Raw genomic sequence first — 27,731 nt, forward strand, 5'->3', positions numbered from 1 at the left:
AATTCCAAACCAAACAAAAAGTTTGGGGAGAAGAATGGCATTGTTTCACAGTTTTGCAAATCTCATTACTGTCTGGCTTGAGAGAAATCAGCTGGATTCTCTCATCCGTGTCTGCAGTCGGCCTGTTGTGATACCACACATCATGTAGCCTCTGGAAAATTCCACTGTGCATTTGAGAAAGAATGAGAGCATGAAGGTCAGATAACATCTTAGTGTGATTATGAAAATAGTTTTGACCTTGTGGATTCCTGAAAGAATCTTGGGAGTCTGTACGGGGTCCCTGGACCACACTTGGAGAACTGAGGACCTACTGAATTCTTTACTCTCTCCTTGCCTCAGTTTCCAAATCTGGAAGGCTGTATGCAGCCTTTCTCTGAGGCTTGTGTTCTTTGAAGGGGTCTTCAGGCCTCTGAAGGGCCCGTGAGTGGGAGTGGATGACGTGGTGGTCTCTGAAACAGTTTTATTTGTTGGTTTATGGAGAGTGCAGACCACCGTGGAGGGGAGGAGGGGTTTGGTCTGCCTGTCCTTAAAGGCGGGAGATGGGTGGAGACTCTGTGGAGGACCGTCCGGCCGGGGGTTCTATAGGTCAGTGGTCCTGGGTGGGTGGTGAGAAGCCAGAGGAAGCCACCCAGCTACCCAGCAGCCTGTGTCCGTCTGGCCCACCCAACGCTGCCGTGCATGACTGTGCCCTACTCCCACAGACGACAGGGCGCAGGAGACACGCCTACATCATGGATGGCTTGGGATCCAGGCATGGGAACCCAGGCCTGCTCACCAAACCCTGCAGTGGATGGAGTGGCCTGGGATGAATCAGAGAAAGGCACCTTCGAGTGCTTTACTCGGGGAATAACAAACAGAGGGTCTGGAGGCACGAGCTTAGGAGAAAATAGAAACTGATTCAAGGAGAGTCCGTAAGGTTGGGGATATGACAGGGGCCAGAACTAGCTGCTAAGAGAAGCTGAGGCCACTGACCTCTTAGAACAGTGTCCCAGGGGCAGCTGTGCCTTTCTTTCCTGAGGGGTCTGTTGGCAACACCGGGTTTGGCTCAACCGTAATTACTCTGTTTCTCCTCCTGCCTGAACCTGGCTATCAGCCTTGCCTGGTGTGGCCTCCCTTCTGCCCTGAAACCAAATCCTGTGTAGCGTCCGGAGCCTGGTGCAGACTGTGCATCTTTCCCTGGTACCCCGGCTGCAGGTTCCTTCCTGCTGCGATTGGCCGCACCACTGGGAAGACAGCCTTAAATTAAGACCACGTCTTCTGGCTGTTATGTAAACCTTCCCTATGGAAACACCTGGTGCAGGTAGATCAAAAGCTCCCTGAGAACAGGAGGGTATGACTTTCTCATTGTTGTGTTCATGACTGTTGATCCAGCACTTTCTTATTGCCTGGTCTGTGCGTCTTGGGGATACAGCTCCTGTCTTTGAAAAGCCTGCGGGGAAATGGGTAAGACGGCCCCAGAAATCAGGCAAGAGTAGATGCACCCAGAGGCCTGTGGGAGCATCTGACTCCGGGACCAAGTCTGCTTGCTTTCTGTTGTGGGCCTTGCCTGGCACAATGCCTGGACATAGTAGGTGTGCAAGAAATTGAACGAGACATTGGGGTGCGTTCAGGAAACCATCAGTAATGTGGGACATGGGGAGGGGGAGGGATGAGCCAGGGCGGGAGGCTGGGCTCAGACCATGGAAGGCCAGGCCTCCCTGCCTCCCTCACGTGCCGGAACTTTCCCCTCCAAGATGGGGTGGGACTTAGTCAGACTTAACCTTTTCTGTTGACCACACGGCCGGTGCTTGCTGAGCAGAGGTTTGCTCACCTCCTACTGGTCCGTGTCTCTTCACTGGCTCTGAAAGGACGTCATAGCTCCATCTTGGACTTGGGTCCACGGAGATGTCCTGTCTCGGGACCTGGCCTGGCAGGGCTGCCTGTGGTGGATCAGGGAAGAGATCTCTGGGAGGCAGAGAGGGCAGGCTAGGTGTGTCACCCTCTGCCACTGCGGGGTGAGGCCGGATGGGCTGCAGGGGCTGGTAGACGTCTGGAAGTCCTCCCTGACCTTCAAACTGTGGTCACCCTAGTGACCAAGCTCAGGCCGGGACTGACCAGAGGAAGGATGGAAAGACAGACTTTTCCTAGAAAACAGCCTTCTTGCTAAGGCTTTCTGTAAACCATTTAATACCTCCAGGGACCCCGGGAAATGTGCTGGAGTACTGTTCCCACTTTTCCTCTGAGCAGGGAAAAGACAAAGGTGGGCCAGCTAGAGACGGGCCACGCTGGGCTCTGCACCCCCCGGCTCTCAAAGGGGGAGGGGGTGCCTGGACTCCTGGTTCTGTGTCCACCGAGGTGCCTGGTCCCTGTGCCTGCGAGAGCTGGTCCTGTGGTGCAGGGACGGCTCTAAGCCACTGTCCTACAGCCCAGGCGGTGGCAGCAATCACTAGAAAAACCCCATGGCGTTGCCTTTGGGAGCTCTTTTTCTGGTTCCAAATTGTATGGGGGGCAAGAGGTGGGCAAGAGCCAAGGCCCTGGCCCTCCTGGGGGTGCCCTCCACTGCCCTGTAAGAGTCCAGTGACCTCACTTTCTGAGTGGCATTTCTGATGGGCCAGGCAGTGCGACAGAATGGAAAGAACCAGACACAGGCCTCAGCCTCCTTCCCTGAGTCTCACTTGCCAGTGAGGATGGAGATTCTTAGACCTGCCCATTAGAAAGAAGAGTGGGTTCCTCCCTCAGCCCCCACTTCGTTCTGGAGGAGTGTGACCCTCCCAGATAAAAGATCAACAAGAGCAGCCCTCTGTTCACCAGGGAGCCCCCAAATACTAGTGAATTGATAGTGTTGCCGTGGCAACCATTCATCCCCGTACAACCCAGGCAGATGGAGATGGGGAAAGGGACAAAGATGTCCTTCTGTCCTGCTGGCGACCTGCTCACCATTCTGAAGCTAAACCTAAGGGCAGGAAGGACAGTGGAAGGACTCTCTCTGGTGGCCAGGATATCGATGACGATGGCAATGATGATACGGGGTCACCATTTCTTAAATGGTAAAAGGCTAACCTTTTACGTGCATTATTCCATTCGGTCTTCATTTTAGTCTTTTCAGATAGGCACTGTTATTATTGTCCCATCCACAGAGAAGGCGGGGTTGAGTAAACAGCCAGGGTCACACAGCCAGCACGTGGAAGAGGCAGAAGCTGGGCCCAGGGCTGTGAAGTCCCAACAGGTCCAGGGCAGGACCCTCCCTGGCATTGTATTCAGAAACCTCAGTTTCCCCCGTGTGAAGCGCTCAGGTGGCAAATGGAAGGATGCTTGTCATCACCCGAGGCCTCTGTGACACGGGACCCAGCCGTCTTTGTTCATCGGCTGCTTGCTAGGCGCCAGGCTCCATGTGTCCACCTGTGAGGCAGTGTCTGTAGTTGGTATTCCCGTCTTACTCCAGGACGCCCTTCTCCAATGAGGGACGAGGCTTGCCTCCATCCCCGCCGCTAGGCAGTGGCAGAGCTGGGCTTTAGCCTCTGCTCTTTCTCGGCCACGCAGGGAGGTAGCTCAGAAGGGTGGGGTCGTGGAGGGAGGGAGAGCTGCTCTCAGCCACGGCTCCCAACATGCAGAACTGCTAATGGTCCTGCCCACAAATCTGCCTGCTGCAGCAGCTTTGCAATTCAGCAGTCCACGCGGCTGCTGCTTTTCTGAGGTGCAGAGGGAAACAGCTATGCCCAACTGCTTGGGCCAGCTGGCCCTGGAGCTCCCCGGGTCCACCCCAGGGCCTGCAGCGATCAGGGGCCTGGTTCTGATGGCAGACTGTGTAGGCTGGGTAGGGGTAGGACACAGGTTTCCCTAGGACCGCAGCATGGCCCTGGTGCTTCCCCAGGTGGGTCTCCTGGGTGTTGAGCAGCACTGGGTCAGATTTCTATTCCTCCAGAGGCCACAGGCCTGGCTCCTGGCTCTTGATTTACACAGCTTTGCTCTGACCATCCCTTGTACAGTTTGAGCAGATTGGATTTCCCTCTTCTCAAAACTGGTCACTTCTTTCCTTTTTTTACTGTCCCCTTTACGAACGCCGATTTGCTCGGATTTACCCTCCAGGGCTCAGCCCTTCCTTCAGATGCTCTTGTACTCCTTTCATTTTAGCTGAAGTCCTTTCACAAACAGCTGGTTTCCATTCATTTGGAGAGCATGTCTGTGCATGAAAGGAATTATGCGCCCAGTGGGGATCACTAATAGCAACAATACTGTGTTGTGTTAAATCTGAGACAAAGTGTAATATCGATTGTAAGATGCACCCAATTTCAGAGATATTACATCATGAAAAAGATGTGCATTTAAATTACTGAAAGCTCAGGGCTTCCCCGGTGGTGCAGTGGTTGAGAATCCGCTTGCCAATGCAGGGGACATGGGTTCGAGCCCTGGTCCGGGAAGATCCCACATGCCATGGAGCAACTAAGCCCGTGTGCCACAACTACTGAGCCTGCGCTCTAGAGCCCTCGAGCCACAACTACTGAGCCCATGAGCCACAACTACTGAGCCCACGTGCCACAACTGCTGAAGCCCACGTGCCACAACTACTGAGCCCACGTGCCACAACTACTGAGCCCGCATGCCACAACTACTGAAGCCCACGCGCCTAGAGCCTGTGCTCCGCAACAAGAGAAGCCACGGCAATGAGAAACCCGCGCACTGCAACGAAGAGTAGCCCCCGCTCACCACAACTAGCGAAAGCCTGTGCACAGTTACGAAGACCCAACGCAGCCAAAAATAAATAAATAAATAAATAAATGAATGACCAAAATACAGAATGCAGAGATGCTCACAAATACGGTGTATAGGGAGGGGTTTGTGCTAACGTGTCCAGGAGTCGTCAGTGAGAACCATTCCAAACCTGCCTGTGTAATGGGGTCAAGGTTGGCAACAAAGTGATAAAACCCAGGAAGGGTCCTTGCCTGGCAGCGCCCTGGCACACATCATAGAGTCCTGGCATGTTTTTGCTGATGGGAACTGGTCCAGTCTGGTCCCAGGAACCCCCTGGGGAAGGTTTGCTCAACTCCATCCCTGACACACCGAGTTTAAATCTCTGTGGATGAGGCCCGGGAAGCTCTACTTTATCAAACTCCTTGTGGCACCTCCTCATCTCCGGTGGAGGAACCGAGGTCGGGGAGGGGAGGTGACCGGGGCGTGCGGAGCAGGTGCTGACTGGCCTTCCTGGAATCTGAGCCACGTGGCCTCCGCGAGAACTTCCAGTCCAGCTCCTTTCATGAGTGCCCCTCTGCTCTTTCCCTTCAGAGGACACTGCCTGCCAGTGGAGGGCAGGGCCCTGGCCTCTGCATTTCCAGGGTTCAGTCTAGGAGGTCGCCCTGGTCTCGGGCTGCCCCACCAAGCAGGGGTCCGACAGTGTTCCACTGACTGGACTGTTTTGTTTGACAGATGTTGACAAGCACCTACTAGGTGTGAGCGAGCACGCTTGGGCTTCCGGGTAGGGTGGGTCTCCAAGCACCAAGGTCAGGTGCGTGGGTGGCGCCCTCGCTGAGGTGGCCTCTCCCTCCTGCAGGGCCTGTGGGAGCAGTGCCAGCTTCTGAAGAGCGCCTCGGTGTTCGCCCGCTGCCACCCCCTGGTGGACCCCGAGCCTTTCGTGGCCCTGTGTGAGAGGACGCTGTGCACGTGTGCCCAGGGGCTGCTGTGCCCCTGCCCTGTGCTCCTGGAGTACGCCCGGGCCTGCGCCCAGCAGGGGATGCTGCTGTATGGCTGGACGGACCACACCTCCTGCCGTGAGTCAGCATGGGACCCCCACCGGCGGGGGTGAGCGGTGTCCGTCTGGGTGTCACTCCACAAGCTCTCCGGCTGTCACACCCCCACCAGCCAGTGCCTGCCAAGACCCACATCCCGGGGACCAGTTCCCGCCCGGCTCCTGCTCTGTCCCCTGGTCACAGAGCGAGTCCCCTCCCTAACGGCTTCGAGGAGGCTTGAAAGGTCCCCCTAAAACCCCCCATGTCACTTCTCCTGCCTCTGTTCTCACGCCCCGTCTTCCTCACTTGCCTGTGCGCAAATCCATCCCCTGGACTCAAAAAGCGTTCCTGGCTCCGAGGGGAATCTAAGCAGTTAAAGTCTGAACTGACCGGGAGCAGGGCGGTGGCCGAAGTGTCCCCGGGTGATCTTGGGATGCTGGCAGGCTTTTATCGAGTTCCTCCCTTTCATTTAATCCCTTCTCTCTTCCGGCCGGTGCTCACCTTCCCTCCCCCTCTCCCTCTAATGTCATGCGTCCCTAGTCATTGTCATTGTCGCCACCCCCAAATTATCCTGATTACTAGGAGCTTCTCCAGTCACCTTGCAGGCAGCCTCCTCTCCCCGCCAGGCTTCCCACAGATCACAGGGGGCACAGACTGGAGGGGAGCAGCCCAAATACTTACACTGCGCACATGCCTTTCAGTTTGTGTTTTTCAGCTTATAAATTAGAGCTTTTCATGTTTGCTGTGGGGTGTGAGAAGGGCGGTTATTAGCAGCAGCCTTCTCCTCTGGAAGGGGGAGTGGCAGTTTTTTTAGGTCTTTGAAGGAAGGATGGGGAGATGCCTGAGGTATCTTGGGGGAGAAGTGGTTTGGGATGCTGGGATGCTCTGGCCCTTCTGGGCCTTCAGCCTGAGCGTCAGTCAGCAGCAGGTGAAGAGAAGAGAGAAAGGAGACCTGTCCTTGTCCGTGAGGGGCTGGGTCCAGCGGGAGGACGGAGGCTTAGGTGATGTGGCTCCCAGGGCTGTCCTGCCTCAGTGGACATAGATAGAAACGAGCATCCCTTGTGCGGGGTGTGGCCGTGAGGCTGTGTGCCCAGTGCCTGGTGGGGCATCTGATTGGGCCCTATTTCTTGAGGAAGAGGAACCCTCAGAGGAGGGATGGGATGGAGGACACCATTTACCCCTTGCTTGGCCTTGGGGGCCTTGCATTTTCAGCTGGGGACGTTGGCCCCTGCGGTGCCACTGAGGTGGAGATGGCCCCTGGGTCCCTGAAGACAGAGGGGGGCAGACACAGGGGGCACAGGGGGCTCTGAGCACCACGTGGCTTGTGGGATGCTGCCCTGGACGGGAACAGCTCCGGGCAGACTCCTGAGTTTTCCATTTCAGGACCGGACTGCCCCGCGGGCATGGAGTACAAGGCATGCGTGTCCCCCTGCCCCAGAAACTGCCAGAGTCTGCACATCAATGAAGTGTGTCAGCAGCAGTGCGTGGATGGCTGCAGCTGCCCTGGTAATGACTTCCCACTTTATTTACAAATCTGAGACCTCGCCAGTGCCCTTGGCTTGGGGAAGCCAGATGAAGGCCACTTGTGCTTGTTCCCCATTGCCGACATCAGAGGCCTGTTATTTATTTTTTAAAAGTCTTTGTACGGAGTGATGAGGATCGAGCTGGTATTTATTTCTAATTTATGTTTTCCTGTTGTACTGTATCCATGAAAGCACGTGTGTCTGGGGAATAGAAGGATGGTCTGGGCTCCAGGAGTGACTTTGTTCGGGGAGCACGTGGCCCTATCTGAGCTGCAGTGTTTTCTCAGTTAAGTGTCAGGGAATTGTCTGGGAGAAAGATAGTCTAAACTGTTTCCTAGGTTTGTCATGTGAGCTCAGCTGAAAAAGAACTTTGCATCAGGAAGTCTTTCTCAGGACAGACCTTGTGAGCTTTGGTGAAAAGCTCTGGTTAAGTACTGAGAGTGAGTCTTGTGTGTTTTGACTCACGACTTCTCTACTGGAGGAACTTGAACAAAACCCTTGCCTCCATTTCTTCAGCTAATAGGATGGAGATTAATAATCTTCCCCCTCTCTCCCAGTGCATTGCTGTGAAAGATAAACATAGCACAAGTTCTTTGAGCTTCCTGGAAGAAGCGTTCAGACTAGACTCACGGCGTCCCTACTGGAAGGCCTTTGAACAAACCTGTTTCCCCCATTTCTTCGTCACTAGAGTGGAGATAAATAGCCCTCCTCTCTTCTCATTGCAAACCGTGAAAGATCAGCATCGCAAGAAGCCCTGAGCTGATGATCACCCCCGGGGCTTCTGTGGTTGTGAGATGAGTAATGATGATGACAAGGTTGAGTCTTTTTGCCTTATTCCCCTTGACCCAGAGGGACAGCTCCTTGATGAAGGCCGCTGTGTGGAAAGTGCCGAGTGTTCCTGCGTACATTCTGGGAAGCGGTACCCTCCGGGCGCCTCTCTCTTGAGAGACTGCAACACCTGGTAATTGGGGCCGAGCAGTGTGGTCTGGGGGAGCTGCCTGGGTCTGTGGGAGGGGCAGCTGGGCCAGCAGGGGCAGTAAGGGCACCGGCAGGTAGAACAGGACCTGGCCTGGGCTGGGGGTGGTTTGGGGAAGGGTGTGGAGGTTGATGATGGGGAGCAAGGATTATATACAGATCGGCCTGGAGGAGGGGGGTTGGGGGGGGGAAGGCCCCTTCGCATGCAGGCAACATCTCTAGCTTTCCCCCCAGCCATGCTTTAATAAGTGACTCTCTCTCCCTGTTGCCCCTGCTTTGCTTGAGCCGTTTCCTCCAGAAGTCCCTCTGGTGTTCCCTGGGCTGGGTTTGTCTGTCCCCTGCAAACGGGGAGAGGAGAACGCCTCCAGACCTCTTCGCTGGCTACCTTTCCCTACTGGGCAGTCTTCCAGGAGTCTCAAGGGCTGCCCAGCATGGGCCAGGGTGTTGCCCCTGTCAGCATCCCGCCCTTCCTCCGGTCTTGTACCAGCTGTGTGTGTGTATGTATGTGTGCGTGTGTGTGTGTGTGTGTGTGTGTGTGTTTGGAATTTGACTGCTTAGTGCCTGGGTAGACCCCCTAGGTTTCCCTCTTCTTCTGTCTGTTGGGGTTTCTTCACCTTGGCATTGTCTCCATGATTCCTCTGTGGCCAAAGCCCCTTCCTGTATACCTTCAGCCTCAGGAAGCCCCCTCAGGCGTGAGCGCCTTTCTTCTCTCAGACCTCTCCCCTGGGGCTGTGGGATGGGCAGTGCACTCTCTAAATCCATTCAGGGATGCCTGCGTTTGCAGACCCACCCGTAACCCGTGCTTCTCTCCCCAACAGCATTTGCCGAAACAGCCAGTGGGTCTGCAGCAACGAGGAGTGTCCAGGTAGGCGAGCTTCCCCTCCCCTCTGCCCTCCTCCCAGTGGAGAGGGACAGCCTCCCTTCCTAGACTGGGAGGACCCCCTGGCCAGGCAGGGAAAGGTGGTCTCTGCACAGGCTGGATGCAACCCCCGACCACAGCTCCAGCGCAGAACCAGCTGTGCTAACCCTCTCCTCCTGGGCCAGCAGAGGGAGGTCCCCCAGCAGCCGAAAGGGGAGACTGCACCTGGGAACTCTTTCATTGTCCTTTTCCCTTCACCTGTTTGCTCAAAGGATTACGGTTGAATGTGCTGTGAAAACTGCAAGGTCACAGGTGACTAAACAAAGATGAAGCAAATTCCTTGGAAAATTAAGAGGAAGAAGGGCCTGGTAATTCTTTAAGCTAAAAGTGAGAAATTTCTGGAATTTTCTGGAATGCCTGATCCAAAGATCTTGGCAGGATCCAAGAGCTAGGAAAACCAGGTCACTCAATGATCCCTCCTACCCTGTCCCCGCCCTGGAAAATCTATTTAGGAAAAGTTTCCTTATAATTTCTGCCCTTTACTTTCTCCTCTGTTTAGCCCCAACTCTATTCTATCTACTGCAAATTTTGCCCGTTCAAAGCTCCCTCTGCCTCACCTTCCTGATGACCCTGGCTCTTCTCCTGATGCTTCTCCCCTTTTGGTCAGTCATGTGATGTTTGCTATGTGTTAGGCATGGTGTTCAGTACTTTACACGTATTACATCATCACCACAACCTATGAAGAAGGTGCAATTTATTCTCATTTTACAAAAGAGGAAACAGATCCAGAGAGGTTAAGTAACTCACCCAAAGTCACACAGCTGCTATGTGACAGAGACAAGATTCAAACTCACAACCACCTGACTTCTATTTTGCCCTTCCCTTTACTCTCCTTCCTAGTGCTTGATCCATCCATTTGCAGGAGGATCTTTGCCATCGTTCATGAGCCCTGGAGAGGCCCCATTCTTAGTTAAAGACCATCTCAGCCTCATTCAAATGCTGGATACCACTTTGGGGATCCCCATGTTTGTAGAATGCAGTAAAAGACTGCAAGGCAAATAGCCAAATGATAGGCTCCCCTCCCGTTGGCCCCAAGAGACCACATTGGCTTTGGTGGGCTGGCAGGGGGTTGAGCTTACATACCTGGGATCATGTTTGGGGTCTGTGGCTTTAGAGTCACTTACTTAGGACTTATCCAGTGCCCACTATACTGGGAAAATTCTGGAACTAGATGGAAACTAGATGGAAAGTGGGCCCCAGGACTAAGTCAATTAGTCTGGCCCAGGGATGGCCAACCAGCCGTTTATCTTCTGTGCAATTCTTGAAGGAAGCACAAAGAACAAAAGATGCTCTTGCAAGTGGTATCAGTGCTCCAATTTAACATAATCATACCCTGTGAAAGACCTAAAGAGTCCTTTGAAAGCCATGAGGTCCCTGTAATGGACCTGTGAAAAAACTTAATATCTAAATAATAAGCATTTATTGTATAAGATCTATGAGGTACAGTGGGTGGAATTAGGAATTTAGCTTATTGTGTTTTGTCAGATTGACTACTAGATTAGGAATTCTTAATAACAACTTTCTATAGGGAGGGTCTTCCTTCCATCTATCCATCCAACCATACATCCATCCATCCATCCATCCAATCACCTGTCCAACCATCTACCCATCCATCCATCCATCCATCCATCCATCCATCCATCCACCTACCCATCCATCTATCCATCCATCCATCCATCCATCCATCCATCCAACAATTATTTAAAAACCCACTGTGTACATGATGGAATGCTTAGTCTGGAGTAGACAATGTAATCCCCTGGTCTTCAATTCAAAATTTGGATGGTAACTTTGCTGAGGATGCACGAAATTTTCTTGATGCCTTGATGGGAAAAGAGCTAGTTCCAACTCTGAGGTCTACTGAGTGGTTTGATATTGTGCCAACACAACCAATAAGCTCTTGCTCTGCACGTTCAAAGCCCTGACCCTCTTTTTCTAGATCTGGAGCTTAGTTGGTCCTTGCCTCCCTGTCCATTTCTACCTGTAGCACACAGCATATTTCTGCACCTGCCGAGAGTCAGCTGGCAGGGGGGCTGTCTTATCTCCCAGGGTGAAGATTGCTGGCAGAGCTTCTGATGGGAAGGTTCTGGAAGGGGATATGTCTGGCTCTGCTAGTAAAGCAAAGAGCAGGCTGGGGCTTCTCTGCAGTCCCTGGAGGAGCTGACATTGTGATTCTTAGAAATAGAGATCTGGGTTTTGATTCCCTGCAGTAAGAAGAGAGTGTACTAGTTGTCTATTACTGTATAACAAATGGCCCCCAAACTTAACAAGCAACAAACATTTATTATCTCAGAGTTTCTGTACGTCTGGAATCTGCGTGTGGCTTAGCTGGGTCCCTCTGGCTCAAGATTTCTCATGAAATTGCAGTCAAGTTGTTGACTGGGGCTGTGGTCTCATCTGAAGGTTCCTCTGTAGTGAAGGGAATCACTCTGAAGCTCACTCATGTGATGGTGGCCAGGCCTTGGTCCCTCACCTTGTGGATCTCCCCTTGGGGCTGCCTATGACATGACAGCTGGCTTCCTCTAGGGTGAGTGACCTCAGAGAGAATGAGGCAGAGCAGCCAAGACAGAAGCCACAGTCTTTTAAAAACCTGCTCTCCAAAGTGACATCTTTCATTTTTGCTGTATTATATTTGCTAGAAACAAGACCACATGTCCAGCCTGCATTCAAGGTTAGGACATCACACAAGATGTGAATACAGGAGGTGGGGACCATGGAGGGGGGGGACCTTAAAGTCTACCTAGCACAGAGAACCTCGTGTTTGGGAGTGGGAGGGAGAAAAAAATCGCTGAGGAGAGCATCAGTCTGCATGGAGAGGGCTGGAGCTTCTGTTACATGCTCCTTAGGCCTTCACTGCTCTTGGCACACCTCTGTTCTGGTTAGGATTAGGGCAGCCCCAGGTGCCTGGGGCTCTGCTAATTTAGTTTCCACTGAATCATAAATGGTTAGGATCAATGAGGAAGGAGCATGCCTGTTAATAGGGACTATTCCTCAAACAAATAAAGCTCTGGTGACAGAATTTCAAACTCCTGACAGAAGAGTGTGGAAGATACTCTTCTGGAGCTGGGAAGTTTATTTGTGGCCCAAGTCCTATGAACGTGGAAAGGTAGCGTGGTCCTGGGGGTGGGAGCGTGGGCTGTGGACTCAGCCTGGTAGGAGTTCCAGTTCCACCGCTTACTAGCTGGGTGACTTTTGGCAAACTGCTTAACCACTTGCAGCCTCAGTTTCCTCATCTGTCAAATAAGATGATAACAGCAGCTTCATCCCATGAGAGCTGTGGTTCCTTGACACACAGCAAGTACTTGGTAAACATTAGCTGTTTTCATCGTCACAGCCACAGCTGTTTCATTAAGCAGGGTCAGAGCAGGATGGAGACACGAAGGAGCCCAGGGTGGGGAGGGGTGGTGCAAAGCAGGGTGTGGCTGGGACAGGTGAGGCAGGAGGCAAGACAGAGCCTGAGCCTTCCCTGGGCTTGGTGGCATGGAGGCCCATGCGCCTGCCTGGTCTGGAGCAGGAGGGAGGACCTTGGTGCAACACATTGCTCATTTGATTCGGGATAATTTATGATGCCTTCTAAGCCATCCCTGTCATTCAGCCTTGGGATTCAAGCTGGCTGTTCTGAAACCTCTGGGAAGGAAGATAAACTTCCTCCCTGGCTAAGGAGGAAAGTGATGAGTAAACCAGGATGGTGCCCCTCCAGTAAGAGTATGCTTTTCTAGGTACCTGGGCTCACCTGGGGGATCTGACTCCCCGAGTTCATGGCAAGTCTCCTGTGGCTGTCTCGGCCCACGTTGGGGTTCCTGGAGTCTCACCAGACCTCCTTCAGGCCAGGCCATGCATCGCCTTTTCCTCTGCTTTCTCCATGTCCAGACCTGGATGTACCTGTGCTGCTCGGCACTTGCCACGTGTGCCCAGTATCCCCATGAAATGAAGCTTATTGTAAACTGCAGCGAACCCATGCGGCAGTACTGGCCGGTGTCAAGTACTATGAACTCTGGAGTCTGACAGAACGCCCACGTTCAAATTCCGCTTGGGCCACTCTGGGGCCTTGGGCGAGATTTTCTCTGTGCCTCAGTTTTCTCTTCTGTAAACTGGGTATAATATTGCCAGCCTCACCGGAGCAGTAAATGAGGTAGTGCCCATAGAGCACTTAGAAATGCGTCTTGCATGTTTGGTTGAGATTATGTTAATGTGATTTAGAGGCAGGCTTTGGTGAACATTTATGCTGGGAGGAAGCCTGAGTTGCTTTGCAGAAGGCCTGTGGGCTGGCCTTTCTGTAGCCACATGGAAAAGGGTAGAAGCCAATGAGCTGAGCAGAACAGCCCCATGGAGGCTCCTTTCCTGCGAACAAAAGGGCTTATTTAGAAGAGGTAACATGTTTCCATCAAATGAGAGACTTTTTTTCTCTTCTCTTTTTCCATGAGAGAGGATTCGTATTCATGTAGTGGACTTGCTTTAACTTCTGGCTGTTCTTGGTTTTATGCTATTTGCTATTTTAAGAATCACCTGCTTTGCATGCATTCACCGAACTTTTATTGCCCACCTGCTGCGTCCAGTGGTGGCCAGTGGCTTGTCAGGCTGCCTTTTGCTGACCAGCTGGCTGGGAATGTCTTGGGCATCCTCTTGGCAGAACTTGGGCATCTTGGGGACCTCTGGGCAGAGCTTGGGCGAGTGTCACCGTGTGGCCCATTCTTCTGGCTCCTGTTCCAGCCCCCGGGCCCACGGCTCCCTAGCACCTCACTCAGCTGTGTTCCTGGGTTTCCCATGTGGTCAGCCCCATCCCTCAGTTGTACCAAGGAGATAAGCTAAATATAATACAGTATTTAGATTTCTGATTCCCGAGAAACTCCAGAACGCCAGTCGGGGGAGGTCAGAGCAGGAAATCAGATCAGAGGATTAGATTCTGACCCAGAAGTTTTGCTTTCGAATGTTTGCATATTTTCTCATTGACCCCTCTTTTCCTGAGCATTGTCAGAGATAATGCAAGTTTAATTTCTTACTCAGATAAGAGTGCTGTTGAGAAAACAAAGAGAGGTTGGGGGAGGAATTCCCACCCATCACACTGCCATGGGGTCAAGACATGTGATACAAAGGGCCGTGTCATTCTGTAGAACGATGGTGGCTTCTGAAAAATAGCCATTTTAAAAAGACTTTATTGTGACACCCGTGGATTTGGGATTCCAGCGCGGCTACAGTCAGTTGGGATAACCCTGGCCCCTAACTCATTGCCTGTTCTGCTCGGACTTCCACAAACAGTGACCCCTCACTCGTGCCCTTCCTGTGGGGCAGTGCAATGGGGAGGCACGATCTGCTTCTCCTCACACTTCTCACGCCACATGTGGGTGCGTTTCCCCCCGACAACAACCAGTCCTCCGACTTTCTGGACACCACCCGGGTGTCCTACAGTTCAGTTCAGTTCTGACCCTGACGACCCGGAATTGGCACAGACCCCGCAGGTGAAGGGCTCCGTCCAAGTGCTCCTGCTTCTGATGCCAGCTATGATCATTGCTAGAATGGCTCACAGAACTCAGGCAAACACTTTACTTACTATTACTGGTTTATTACAAGAAGTATCATAGAGGAGACAAATGACCAGCCAGATGAAGATGTACACAGGGTGAGCTCTGGAAGGATGCTGAGCACAGGAGCTTCTGTCCCTGTGGAGTTGGGGTGTCCGACATGTAAATATGTTCACCAACCTGGAAGCCCTCCCAACTCTGTTGTTTTTTTTTTAATTGATTTATTTATTTTGGCTGCATTGGGTCTTTGTTGCTGCGTGCGGGGCTTTCTCTAGTTGCGGTGAGCGGGGGCTACTCTTCGTTGCATTGCGCAGGCTTCTCATTGCAGTGGCTTCTCTTGTTGCATGCAGAGCACAGGCTCTAGGCGCGCGGGCTTCAGTAGCTGTGGCACGCGGGCTCAGTAGTTGTGGCTCGCAGGCTCTAGAGCGCAGTCTCAGTAGTTGTGGCGCACGGGCTTAGTTGCTCTGAGGCATGTGGGATCTTCCCGGACCAGAGCTCGAACCCGTGTCCCCTGCGTTGGCAGGCGGATTCTTAACCACTACGCCACCAGGGAAGCCCCCAACTCTGTTGTTTAATAAGAGTTTTCATGGAGGTTTTACTATATAAGCACGACTGATGATTATTTTTTTTTTTAAGATTTTTTTTGATGAGGACCATTTTTAAAGTCTTTATTGAATTTGTTACAATGTTGCTTCTGTTTTATGTTTTGTTTTTATGGCTACCAGGCATGTGGGATCTTAGCTTCCCGACCAAGGGTCGAACCCACACCCTCACATTAGAAGGCGAAGTCCCGACCACTGGACCGCCAGGGAAGTCCCTAAGCCTGGTTGATTATTAACTCAATCTTCAGCCCCTCTCCCTTCCCTGGAGTTTGGGGGATGGGACTGAAAGTCCCAACCCTCTAATCATACTTAGGTCTTTCTGTAACCAGTCCCCATCCTGAAGCTCTCGAGGGACCCGCTAAGAGTGGCTTCATTAGAACAAAAGATGCTCCTCTCACCCAGGACATTCCTAGGGCTCTAGAAGCTCTGTGTCAGGAATCAGGGACAAAGACATGTATATTTCTTCTTATCACAGAAGATGATGCTGGTGAAGATGATCTGGGACGTCCCTATTTTCTCCTAATTTCTCCGGGCTGAGTGTGCCCTCCTGGCCCACGCCATCCTAGAAGGGGTTAGCTGCTCTGGGGACCAGGCAGAGGGGCACTCACTGTAACCTGGGGCTACTTGCCCTTCCCCTGCCTTCCAGCACATACCAAGGGCAGGGCCACACCTGGACCCAAAGCTGGTCCTGCCCCTCCCCCCGGCCGCCCCCCCCCACCCCCCATGCCTGCTGTGTCTTTCAGTGCAAATCTGGGCATGAGGTGGCAGGCAGGGGGCCGATGGGGCTTGTCTTTGACAGGTGGACAGCTGGAACCCCTCTCAGGCCTTTGGGGACCCCTGACTGTGTGACTGGGCTCAGCGTCAGCCCCTGGAGATGGGTCCAGGTGGGACTGGCTGTGGGACCCTCCTGGGGGGAACTTGGGGTGCAGAGCAGAGTGGTGCTATGGAGGATGATTCTCTGCTGTTTGGAGGCCAGGGGCGACTGGGAGGGGAAGGAGGGCCCCTACTTTATGGAATGGCTGTGGTGTGTGTCTGCTTTTCTTTCTCTATAGAGTAGAAGGCAAGGAGGAGAGGAAACAGGTAAAGGGAGGCTGGGGAGGGTTCCAGATGCCGGCCTCGGCTTCAGTGGGTCCGCTGTGGGCTGAGCTGGGGTCGGGCCAGTGGGGAGTCACTGGCGGCATTAACAAAGCCCCCCTCCTCCAGCACGGACGACCTGTGGTCCGAGGTGCACTGGGCCAGCACCATGGGCCGGCACTGGGGCCTGGGAGGACGGAGTAGCTGTTGGGTGGGCGCGCGTCGAGGGCTCGAGCGGCAGGGTGATGCTGGGGCGTCCTCGTACCCACCCCCAGACGCGTCAGCCTGGCCGGGGAGCTGGCTCGGGCAGTGGTGGGATCATGGGCAGATGGGGTCCTGGGCCCCCATTGGCCCCAGCTGAAGTCACAGCGTGGATTTGCCCAGGAGGAGGCCTGAGGGCTGCCCCTCAGCTGGCGAGGTGGTGAGAATTGGGTCCTGGCTCCTGCTCTGCTGGGCTCCCCCTTCCCCCATCACTGCTCTGGGCGGCCTTTCTGCCCTCTTGCCTTCAGGGACTCTCGTGGAGGGGGGAGTGCCCACAATGGCAGCGCAGAGAAAGGCCTCTGCAGACCCGAGGCCCTTGGCCCCAGCAGAGCCAGAACCTGGAGTGGCCGTGGGGAAGGGCTGGGGGCCACGGTGAACCCAGAGCGCAGAGCCGGAGCCACAGGTCCTGGTCTGGCTCTGCCACTCCTTGGGTGTGGCTGTCACTCCCCTGAGGCGTGGAACTGACCCACTGGCCCTGACCTCTCAGGGCCAGAGGAGCGGGGCCTGAATAGAGTCCTCCCGTGGAGCCCCTTTATAGACTGTGGTGAGGGGCATCCCCGGGAGGCGCCCTGCTGGGGGACCCACTCTCCCCTCCCCTGTGTCCCCCAGGGGACCCGCTGGGACACCCACTCTCCCCTCCCCTGTGTCTGCCCAGGGGACCCGCTGGGACACACACTCTCCCCTCCCCTGTGTCCCCCCAGGGGACCCGCTGGGACACCCACTCTTCCCTCCCCTGTGTCCTCCCAGGGGACCCGCTGGGACACACACTCTCCCCTCCCCTGTGTCTGCCCAGGGAATCCGCTGGGACACCCACTGTCCCCTCCCCTGTGTCCGCCCAGGGGACCCGCTGGGACACACACTCTCCCCTCCCCTGTGTCCGCCCAGGGGACCTGCTGGGACACTCTCCCCTCCCCTGTGTCCCCCCAGGGGACCCGCTGGGACACACACTCTCCCCTTCCCTGTGTCCCCCCCAGGGGAATGTCTCATCACAGGACAATCCCACTTCAAGAGCTTTGACAACAGGCACTTCACCTTCAGTGGGGTCTGCCAGTACCTGCTGGCCCGGGACTGCCAGGACCACTCCTTCTCCATCATCATAGAGACTGTCCAGGTGAGCCTCGCCAGGCAGCCCCAGGGCAACCGCGGGGGTGAGGGGGGCAAGATGGCCCCGTGTGTGCGTCCTTCCTCTGGGCAACCGAGCAAAGGGGAGGACAGACAGGGCGCACAGGGCTCCCCTGAGGACCCTGAGCCCCTCTGGAACAACAGGCCCAAGGAACAAGGACAAGCAAGGCCTAGAATCCTGATAAAGGACCAGAGCAGGATGGCGCTGGGTGGGGGGAGGCCTGGGCTTTGGGCCTCTCTGTGGCATAACCCCAGGGCCCTTCCCAGAGATGGTTCTGGGACCAGGGAGTGGTTCCGTGTGAGAAGGGCTGCGTGGGTGGAGGTCTTCCCCCGAGTGGATGGGTTGGGGGCTGGACTGCGGGGCTGGCGGGGGTTTGGTGACGTCCCTCGGCGTGCCCCTCCCGGCAGTGTGCCGACGACCCCGACGCGGTCTGCACCCGCTCGGTCACCGTCCGCCTGCCCAGCCAGCACAACAACGTCGTGAAGCTGAAGCACGGGGGAGGCGTTGCCATGGATGGTCAGGACGTCCAGATCCCCCTCCTGCAAGGTGGGTGCCCTCCTCCCCCACAGGCCCCCCGCCCAGCTCACCCTCAGCGCCCCCGCCCCTCAGCAGTGCTCGCTGCCACCTCTTCTGCGCAAATGTGCAGGAGAGCTAACTTTGGAGGGCAGGCTGGGTGTCCCGGCCTGCCTCCTGCAAGAAAGGAAGGCTTCCTGGAGGAGGAGGAGGAGCAGAGGAAGCTGGCTGGGGGCGGGGTGGCTGGTGATGGGTCAGACCCCAAGATATCATGGGGCAAAGCCAGATGACCCCATGACCTGTGGGAAAATCTACCTGTTCAGTGACTTTGCCAGGTTGTTATGCGCCATTTTGCACAGCCTATTTCCAACCTTCACCCTCAAAGGGGCTCCCAGACCCCTCCCCTCTTCTTCTTCTTCAAGACCACTGGCCAGCCCATGGCCCATTATCCCGGCTTTGCACATAGTGAACTTGAGGGTGCCTGTGTGTGTTAATGCTATGTGTGTCTCTCTGGGAAAGAGGTATGCCTCCTACATCTTCCCCAGAGAAGACTGCCGTTTCAGCTGTGCACACAGCACCACTCAGCCGTGAGGACTGAGTAACTTAGCCTGGAAGCATGTGCAACAGCAGAGGGGCCCAGGAAATGCTCAGGGGTTAGGGGTTCAATGGGAAACGGAACCAGGCTCAGGGCACCTGCCTCAGCTAAGGATGCAGGAGCCTCTGCTGCCTCCTTGTGGCAGTACAGGGAATGGCAGGCTACAGCAGGGATAGATATGGAGGCGCCTTCCTGGGGGAGCCCCACTTGCACTACACCCACCCTGATCACCTTGCCTCTGAGACCCCCCCGCCACCTTAAGCCTCATGGACATCCCCAGCTGCCCCCTAACTCACTGCTTTCATTGCTACAGTCCTTTGTGAGATACCCCATCTTTCCCTACGATCCATCTGCCTGCCGCTCTCCTGCCCTCTCCCCATCTTAGCCTAAATCCCGTCCTTGCTGGGTTCCAGGTGACCTCCGCATCCAGCACACCGTGATGGCCTCCGTGCACCTCAGCTACGGGGAGGACCTGCAAATAGACTGGGACGGCCGCGGGAGGCTGCTGGTGAAGGTAGGTGCCCTCCTGAGCACGGCCACCCTGCAGCCGGACCTTACAAAGTCCCCGTCGTGCTCCTGGGGGAGAGCTCAAGGGTGGGAGGGCAATTCCTTTCTCCCCCGGCCCTGCGCCCCCAGAGTGAGGAACAGGCCTCTCTGTGTATGAGAGGCTGGTGTTTGCTGTCTGGATGTCCCTTGTTCACCCCGGGAGTTCCCGGGTGCTGGGCTCTGGTACCCCAAGGGCCTCCAGACTGGGTGGGTTCATGCGGGGCTGGGGAAGCAGGTGATTTGCTGCCCAGGCTCCTGGCTGCAACAAGGCCTGGAATCAGGGGGTGTTCCCCGGGGCGGGGGGCCCACTGTGGGACTCACAGCCAAGACCCTGTGTCGTGTACCCACTGCCTGTGAAAGGTTGTCCTGGGAACTACCAAATCCCTCCCCTGGTCCCGGGGCCTCTGCAGCCTAGGGGCCACTTCCTCTGCTTTCTGTGGCCCTAGAGTCATGCTTGGAGAGGGAGCCATATATTTCACAGGGCTTCCAGATACATTTTTTCCCTCTGGAAATTTCCCTAGAAGGTCTTGTCACTGCCGTTTCATAAACGAAGCAAGCAAGGCTCATGGGGGCCGGGAGACGCGCCCAGGACTGCGCACCCGATCAGCTCCCCGGGCAGTGTCGCCCCCAGTAGACCAGCGCTTCTCACTTTTAGGTCTTCAGATGCCTTTGCACTCTTCAAAATTATGGAGAACCCCGAGATCTTTTATGGAGGTTATAGCTATTGATATTTACCAGATTAGAAATTAAATCAGAGACATTTATTAATTCATTAAAAGATAACGAGAGTAAAGCGACTACACATTGACATAAACATTAAAAAATCTGTTTTCCAAAACAAAATTAGGTAGTGAGAATACCATTGTTTTATGTTTCTGCAAATTTCTTTAATGGCTGGCTTAATGGAAGACAGCTGGAGTCTCATCTGCTTCTGGGTTCAGTCTTCTGCAATATTACGTGTCATGCAGACTCTGGAAAACTCCACTGCGCACTTGTACAGAACGAGAGGGAAAAAGCCAAATAACGTTTTTGTATGATTATGAAAATAGTTTTGGCCTCGTGGACCCTTTGAAAGGGTCTCGGGGATCACCCCCTGCCATGGGTCCCACGTCCACACTTTGAGAACCCCCGCCCTGAACACATTAGGATCCCTGGAGAGTCCCCTACTGCTTCCAGGGGTCCCGTGTTCCATAGGCCCTCGGTATGATCCCGTGATGGGCGCCTGGGGTGTCCTCGATGACATCCTGGTGTCCTCCATCCTCGTGATGTCATGTTCTTTCTCTTGTCTTTGAAGACCCTGAGAAAGTTCCAAATGAATGCCTTTTTTTTTCTTTTATAAAAAATAAAACTGTGACCACACACTATAGAACATGAAAGTTTTTGGAGATGTTATCAACCCCTCAAGTACAGTTGGAAATAAAGATCCTGTCTTTTCTGGAGCAGGAAAGTGACTCACAGTCATTTGGTTACAGAGTGAGGGCAGAACTCGGGTCTCCTGCACCCTGGTCTTCAAGGGAGGTGCCCCTGTTAGCCGTCCCACTTTCTCAGGCATCTCCCACCACACCGAGAGGGCACTCTTGATCTGTCAGGCGCCCCTCCCCACCTTCAGCAGGCGCATAATATCTTGGTCTTGTCTTGGGTGGCTGACCTCCCTGCCTCAGGTTTATTTGTCTCCTCTGAGGAGAGAAGGGGGACTTGTTTCTGTGGGAATGAGATGCAGGGTTATCACTGGGGCTGCGTTTGGTCAGTTTGGCTAAAGAGAAGAGGCCTTCCCTGGTCAAGACTCAGGATGGGGCAGATGACCCCGGGGCCTGGGGAATGTCCTATGTGTTTCGGCTGGAGGAGGAAAGGGGGCGTTTGTGGATGGGGTGGAGGGAACGTGTCCCCATGCTGACCCCGGGGTTGGTGGGGACCGCCGAGTTGAAGACACCTGCTGGAGGTGGGACAGCAGGGAGCGGCAGGGCGGGCACCCCCCGAGGCAGCAGCCAGATGAGGTGGGATGAGGAGCTTCCAGTGGCTCCCTGGGTGAGGTACGGATCCCGAGGTCCAGGCAGCGGGGCCCTGCTGGCCGTGATGCAGGCCCAGCTCGGCATTAGGCCAAGCGGAGTAGAAAGGACTCTCTGACACTTTTCATTCTGTCAGAAGTGACACTGCTATTTCAGATAGCAAATAGCAAGTGCGTTCTCCAAGTCCCTGATCAGGGACAGTTGAGGCACTGGGGGCGGGGAGGAGGGCAGCCTGGCCTGGCTTCCACGCGCACGCGCACTCTCCGAACCCTTGCTGAGCCAGCCTCTGAGACAAGCCCCAGGGACGGAAGGAGACAGCCTTAGAGAGTGGAGGAGGGTGGAGACGGCAGACCTGGCGGGTGTGCCAGAGGTGACTTGGGGAGCAGGAGGCACTCAGGGCCTGAGAACTAGGAGGGAAGAGAGCGGACACTGAGACGGGGGTGAGGGGACAGACGCATCCCCAGCGTCACTGCTTCGCCGGGGCTGGCCTTGGGTGTCGGCGTCCAGAGGAGAGCCTCGCTCACTCACGAATCTGTCCAGACACTGTTCAACCATCCACTCACCGAACTGGTGGCCGAGGTACAACAGTGAAACAAAGCAGACCAGAATCCTGGCTTCGTTTAGTTTAAATTCTAATGTGGGGAGACGGGCAGTAAGCAGAACCAACAAGGAAACTGTGTCATGTGTTAGAAGGTGATAAATCCTGGCGAAAGAGATAAAGCAGAGGAGGGGCAGGAAGTGCTAGGTGGGAGGATTGACGTTTTCATTGCGAGGTCAGGGAGGGGCTGGTGCCTGACGTGCCAACACTTACTATTCATCAAGCAAACGAGAAAACGTTACTCCATCCTCTTTCTTATTAATGATATTTACTTGGGCACATTTTATATGGGTTCGGAACCCTCACTAGATTGTTCGTCCTGCATCTTGTCAAGTCCGAGCTGGAAGGGGCTCCAGGAGATGACCTTACGGAGCCCGGCCTGAGCAGGTGTCAGAACGCAGGGAGGTTCCGCAGCCACAGTTTAACTCTGGTAAATTGCACAGCAAGAGTCAGGGTCCTGGGGTCCCAGCCTCTGCTCCAGTTTGAACCAGGACCCTCCTCAGTAGAGACCAGCAGATGCCCCCGGCTGTACCGTGTGAGAGAAAGGCTCGACTCCCCAAAATGTTCCTGAACGTGCATCCCAGACCCAGAAGCATGGAGAACAAGCCACGTGCCGGTGGCCGGCATCCCCTCCTGATCACCCTCGCAGGCTGCCCTGGGGTCCTCGCTGACCCCCACCTCCTCTGATCATGATCACAACCCCCGGGGTCCTCTTGGCTCGGGGCCTTCTTTCCTCAGTGATGCTCAGTGGCCAAGTCAAAATCAAGAAGTTAGGAAGGGGGACGGTGGCTCAGTGTTTAAGAATCCGCCTGCCAACGCAGGGGACACGGGTTCGAGCCCTGGTCCAGGAAGATCCCACATGCCGTGGAGCGATTAAGCCCGTGCACCGCAACTACTGAGCCTGCGCTCTAGAGCCCATGAGCCACAACAACTGAGCCCTCATGCCACAACTATTGAAGCCTGCACACCTAGAGCCCGTGCTCTGCAACAAGAGAAGCCACCGTAATGAGAAGCCCATGCACCGCAATGAAGAGTAGCCCCTGCTCTCCGCAACTAGAGAAAGCCCGTGCGCAGCAACGAAGACCCCATGCAGCCAATAAATAAATAAATAAAATAAATAAATTAAAAAAAAAAAAAAAAAAGAAGTTAGGAAGGTGTTTTTCTTGGTCACCCAATGTTCTAAGAAGACTTGCACCATAACAGTTAAGCCTGCTTCGCCCATGTGGGTGGCAGAGATAAGTGTGCAAGAAAGGGGCGCTGGCTTTGCACTCCATGCCCCTGGGCATCTCCTCTGACAGGCAGGGTGATGGAGCTCCGCCCATCCACCGGTCGCAGCTCTGTGACCTCAGGCAAGTGGCTGTCCCTCTCTGTGTCCCCGTCTTTAAGTGATAGGATAGTCTCTAAACCCTCTCCTGCAGGACAGGTCTCTGACTCTAAGGATTTAAGAGGGGGCACGGAGCTGCTGGTGAAGATACTGCAGTTCCTGTTTTATTTTCTTTTGCAGCCTAGGGCTTAGCTGTGGTTTATTAAATTCATATCTATTTTTCACCTGGGGATCGCTTTTGATGAAAACCAGCTCATGAGAGCAAGGAAGCTGTGGCTGCTTTGGCGGCTGCTCCACGGTGGTGTGTCCCCCGCAGCTGTCACCGGTCTACTCGGGGAGGACGTGCGGCCTGTGCGGGAATTACAACGGCAACCAGGGGGACGACTTCCTGACGCCCGCGGGCCTGGTGGAGCCCCTAGTGGAGCACTTCGGAAACGCCTGGAAGCTGCGTGCGGACTGCGAGGACCTGCGGAAGCAGCCCAGCGACCCCTGCAGCCTCAACCCGCGCCTGAGTATGTGAGCCCTGGACTGGGGGCCCCGGGAGCCCCGAGCTCCCTCGGGTTCCAGAGCATTCCGTGGACGGTGCGCCCACCGCGGGGGGAGGGGCAGGCGCGCCCCCAGAACCCTGAGATTCCCCCGGGTTCCAGTGCATTCCATGGACGGTGCGTCCACCGTTGGGGGAGGTGGGTCTTTGTTTTCACCATCAGCATTTGATGATCTTCATCTGGGTCATTTATTCTTCAAAGTCTCTTTATTGAGCACCCTCCGTGGGCCACACCCTGGGAAAGAAAAGACTAGCGCGTAGTTCTTCCCCTGGACGTTCTCGGTCTCTCGGAGCAGCAATTAAATTATCGTAAGATAGATGCACGGGGCTGGCCATGGGCAGATTCGTCTGCGGTAGCGTCCTCAGGCCTACATCGACTGTCCCCCTTACCCTCTTACTCATCAGGGCACCGTTTCTCCCTAGGAAATGTGGTTGATTATGTATTTAAGCCATCAGGAAAGTATACTGGCTGCGGAAGAAAAATCGCCATGATTCCCAGACCTGAGAGAATTTGTTTTTACCGCTGCTGCAGCGAGGGAGGGGCGGGGACGGGGATTTCGAGCCGGAGCCGGTGACCCTGGGGTCCGCGCGCGCATCGCCTGCGGTCGCCTCAGACCGTGCGGGGCCCCGGGCCACGCCGCTCCTCTCCCCACAGCCAGATTCGCGGACGAGTCCTGCGCCATCCTGACGTCGCCCAAGTTCAAGGCCTGCCACGGCGCCGTGGGCCCGCTGCCCTACCTGCAGAACTGCCGCTACGACGTGTGCTCCTGCTCCAACGGCAGAGACTGCCTGTGCGACGCGGTGGCCAACTACGCGGCGGCCTGTGCCCGGAGAGGCGTGCGCATCGGGTGGCGGGAGCCCAGCTTCTGCGGTGAGTGCCCTCCCCGCCCGCCGCCCCTCCACTGCCGCGCCACCTGGCGGGATCCACACGGATGCCCTGCGGCCTCCGCGCTGGTCCCGTTCAGAGCGCTGTCTGGACGGGCCCAGGGAATCCCCTCCCATCTCCTCTCGATTCTCATCTCCCCGAAGGACAGGGCGGTGGGGACGGACCTGTACCTGGAGGGCAAGTTGACCCCCTACCTGGGGGCCTAGAACCTTGGCGTCCCTGCCTGCCAGAGATTTCCTGTGGTCGCTGCCACCTAGTGTGGGATGCATGTAGGGCCGGGTTGAGGAGTCAGTGGGTCCCTGCATCCCTGGAGGATCTGATGAAGTGATGGGAGATGCAGGTACCAATCCTCTGCTTATAACTCCAGGCAAACCATCGGGGCAGTCCCCGCCCACATCTCCAGCACTGTGTGAAGTCGTATAAAGTAGAATAACATCCTTGTCCCCAGATGACGTGAGAGCCCCACCCTGCACTGTTAGATGCCTGGCACCCGAGTTGGTATCTGCCCCACACTCTGGTCCCTGGTTGGTTGTTACTGTCGCTCTGGGAACATTTGCCGAGTGCCCTGCGTGGCGAGGCTGTAGCAGTGCTTCAGGGCCTCGACCTTCCCTTTTGAGGCACAGATGGAAGCTGCCTCCCTACTAGGTGCCTGTCACACTGAGCAAGAGAATTAGTAGATTAAGGCAGGGGCAACCAAGGAAGGCTTTCTGGAGGCGGTGCACTTGACCAGGCTTTTAAAAGGCACTTTCTTGACAAAAATGCTGTTTCTGTTGGTGGAATAATAGTTGGGATGTGTAGAAGTGAAGGCATTCAAGCAGGATAAGGTCTAGTGGATGCTCTGATTTATAGGGTGAAGTAGATGCATTTGGAGACTAAAATGTCAGGGTTCTGACAGAGCAGGAAAATAGGAACTACAAGAAACGGTAAAAAGACTTAATATCATGTATTTGAAGAGAAGTTTAGGTTTAGGGGCTCTAGAAGTGTCACTATTTGGGGTCAAATGAGCCAACTTATGATTCGAGTCTAAGCCACCTTATAAAAACAAGAAGCAGAGACAAAGTAAGGACAAAATGGAACAAGTGTGTAGATGTGTGAGGTTGTGCCCCTGTCCCTCTAGCCCTGGGGTGTCACGGGGTCATGGGCCAACAGCTGGGAGCACTGAGGCTGGGACCTCGCTGGGTAACTTGCTTCGAGCGCTTTACTGCACCCTCCAAAAACCCTTATCAGCATTTGCTGTTCAGAAATTAGGGGCATAATTTGGAGTAAGTGGCGTCTCTCTGTGACTATGCTTTGGTTGTCCCCCAATGTTAGCAATTATGCATTATCCCTGTGCTACAGCATCCGAGGGATTTCCTAATTTAGGACAGTCTCCCAGCATGCTGAGGGCTTACTGAAATATTCTTTAAACTTTAGGAGCAGCAGTTCTTAACCTCCACCCAGAACAGAACAAGAGGGGGTGAGCTGACCCCGCAGCAGCGGGAGCTGAGCTTTGTTTAGAGTTTCCTGGCTCCTGAGGCAGGAAGTGTGGGTGGTGGGAAGGACCTGTCCCTGGAGGCTTTTAAGGACAAGAGAAGTCTGTCTCTATGAGTTGAACCAGTGAGAACCAGCCAGGTGGTCACGGGTTGTCCCTCTGAGGCCCGAGGAAGGTAGGCAGGATGCCTGGGTTCTTGCCTTCATCCTGCACCTCATTTTCCCTTCCTGAGAAATGAACAGGCTCCCTAAACCACTAACTCCATCCCCAAGAAGAGGCCACACCCACTGGGGGACACGCCCAGAGCAAGGCCTGATTGCGTAGCTGCTTTGCAGGGTGCTGTGAGGAGAGTCCGGAGAAGCACAACACATGTCTTTCCTTGTAAACCGGTTATGTTTCCTTTGGAAAGACAAGACCACGGGCCCCTGGCAGGCAGGGACCAAGTCTTACCGTCTCTGCATCCCCTAGCCTAGCAGAGCCCCTGCCACGCCGCGGACACACAGCCAACATCTGTTAGACCGATGCACATGACCTTTGGGGATGAAGGAGAAATTGAACACAGCTCCGAGCCAGCTCCCCAGAGAGAAAAGCCCTCTCGGCTCCTGCTCCTCCTGGATGGGTGAAATTGCCCTTTTAGTCGTAGGCGCAATGGATTGAATGGGATTCCCATCTTTATGGCCCAACGCGTCCCATCTTAATCTGCCTTTGCTCTAAATATTCATCCAATGACCCAGCCTTTCCACTGGTTCAGAGAAAAGCCTGTGTCTAATATGGTTAAAGCCCCTCCCCTCAAACACCACCCCTGGAGCAGTTGTAGGCAGGGAAGTTGCAGGGCTTGGCCATTTCTGAGGTTCATGGCCAGGCTTTCCCTTTACAGCTTCTGTGGAACACAGCCAGCGGGTTTCTGCTGTAGAAATGGCTTCTAACAGGGAGGGGAAGGGTTCTAATGGTCCTGGGAGGAGTGTCCCCAGAGTGAGAGTCTCATTTCTTGGATGACAGCTGATCAGCAACGAGAAAGCGTTTTGAAAGAGCCAAGGGCCTCCCCCACCCCTCCCCAGTAAAGAATTCCATCATCAGGGTGCGTGCGAGAGGGCCGTGAGTGCAGAGTGGGCTGAGTGCTGGCCAGGACCCGCTGGCGCTGGGTCCTCTTAGGAGAGGACCTTTGTCTGGAGCCTGTGGAGCTGGGGCTGCATTTCCCCTGTTATCATAAGGGCAATAAAGCAGCAAACATCCACCACCTGCCAGGCACGGCTCTCAACTCACTTAACCTTCATAGCGACCCAGGTGGACTTTAGTTTTATATTCCAGAGAGGACACTGCTAACTAGAGGTGGCACTGGGACTTGAACCCAGGAATTTGGGATCCGGCGCCCACTCCCTCCCTTAGCTGCTTTGCCGCGTTGCCGTGCTTCCTGTCAGCCTGTGTCTGTTGTGCCGTTTCTGTGTGGGGGGCCGGGGGGGTGGGGTGAGGGCTGTGGGTAGGTGGACGCTGCCTGCTTTGCTGGGGCAGGTCTAAGGGTGTCCCTGCTCTTTGTGACTGGCACGTCCCCAAAG

At 54.9% G+C, this 27,731-nt stretch overlaps 1 protein-coding gene across 1 annotated transcript in view; it reads left to right on the top strand.

Annotated features, from left to right (window-relative positions):
* Nucleotides 1–27,731, top strand: part of VWF (von Willebrand factor) — a 197,720-nt gene that overhangs the window by 93,670 nt on the left and 76,319 nt on the right. The window contains exons 12-20 of the mRNA XM_061205857.1: nt 5,525–5,741; nt 7,083–7,205; nt 8,072–8,183; nt 9,016–9,062; nt 17,547–17,683; nt 18,103–18,241; nt 19,217–19,317; nt 23,594–23,789; nt 24,477–24,692. Coding sequence (XP_061061840.1) covers nt 5,525–5,741; nt 7,083–7,205; nt 8,072–8,183; nt 9,016–9,062; nt 17,547–17,683; nt 18,103–18,241; nt 19,217–19,317; nt 23,594–23,789; nt 24,477–24,692 — 1,288 coding nt within the window. The remainder of the gene's footprint in view (nt 1–5,524; nt 5,742–7,082; nt 7,206–8,071; nt 8,184–9,015; nt 9,063–17,546; nt 17,684–18,102; nt 18,242–19,216; nt 19,318–23,593; nt 23,790–24,476; nt 24,693–27,731) is intronic.

The sequence above is a fragment of the Eubalaena glacialis genome, chromosome 11 (genome assembly GCF_028564815.1).
Source record: "Eubalaena glacialis isolate mEubGla1 chromosome 11, mEubGla1.1.hap2.+ XY, whole genome shotgun sequence".
NCBI classification, from domain to species: Eukaryota; Metazoa; Chordata; class Mammalia; order Artiodactyla; family Balaenidae; genus Eubalaena; species Eubalaena glacialis.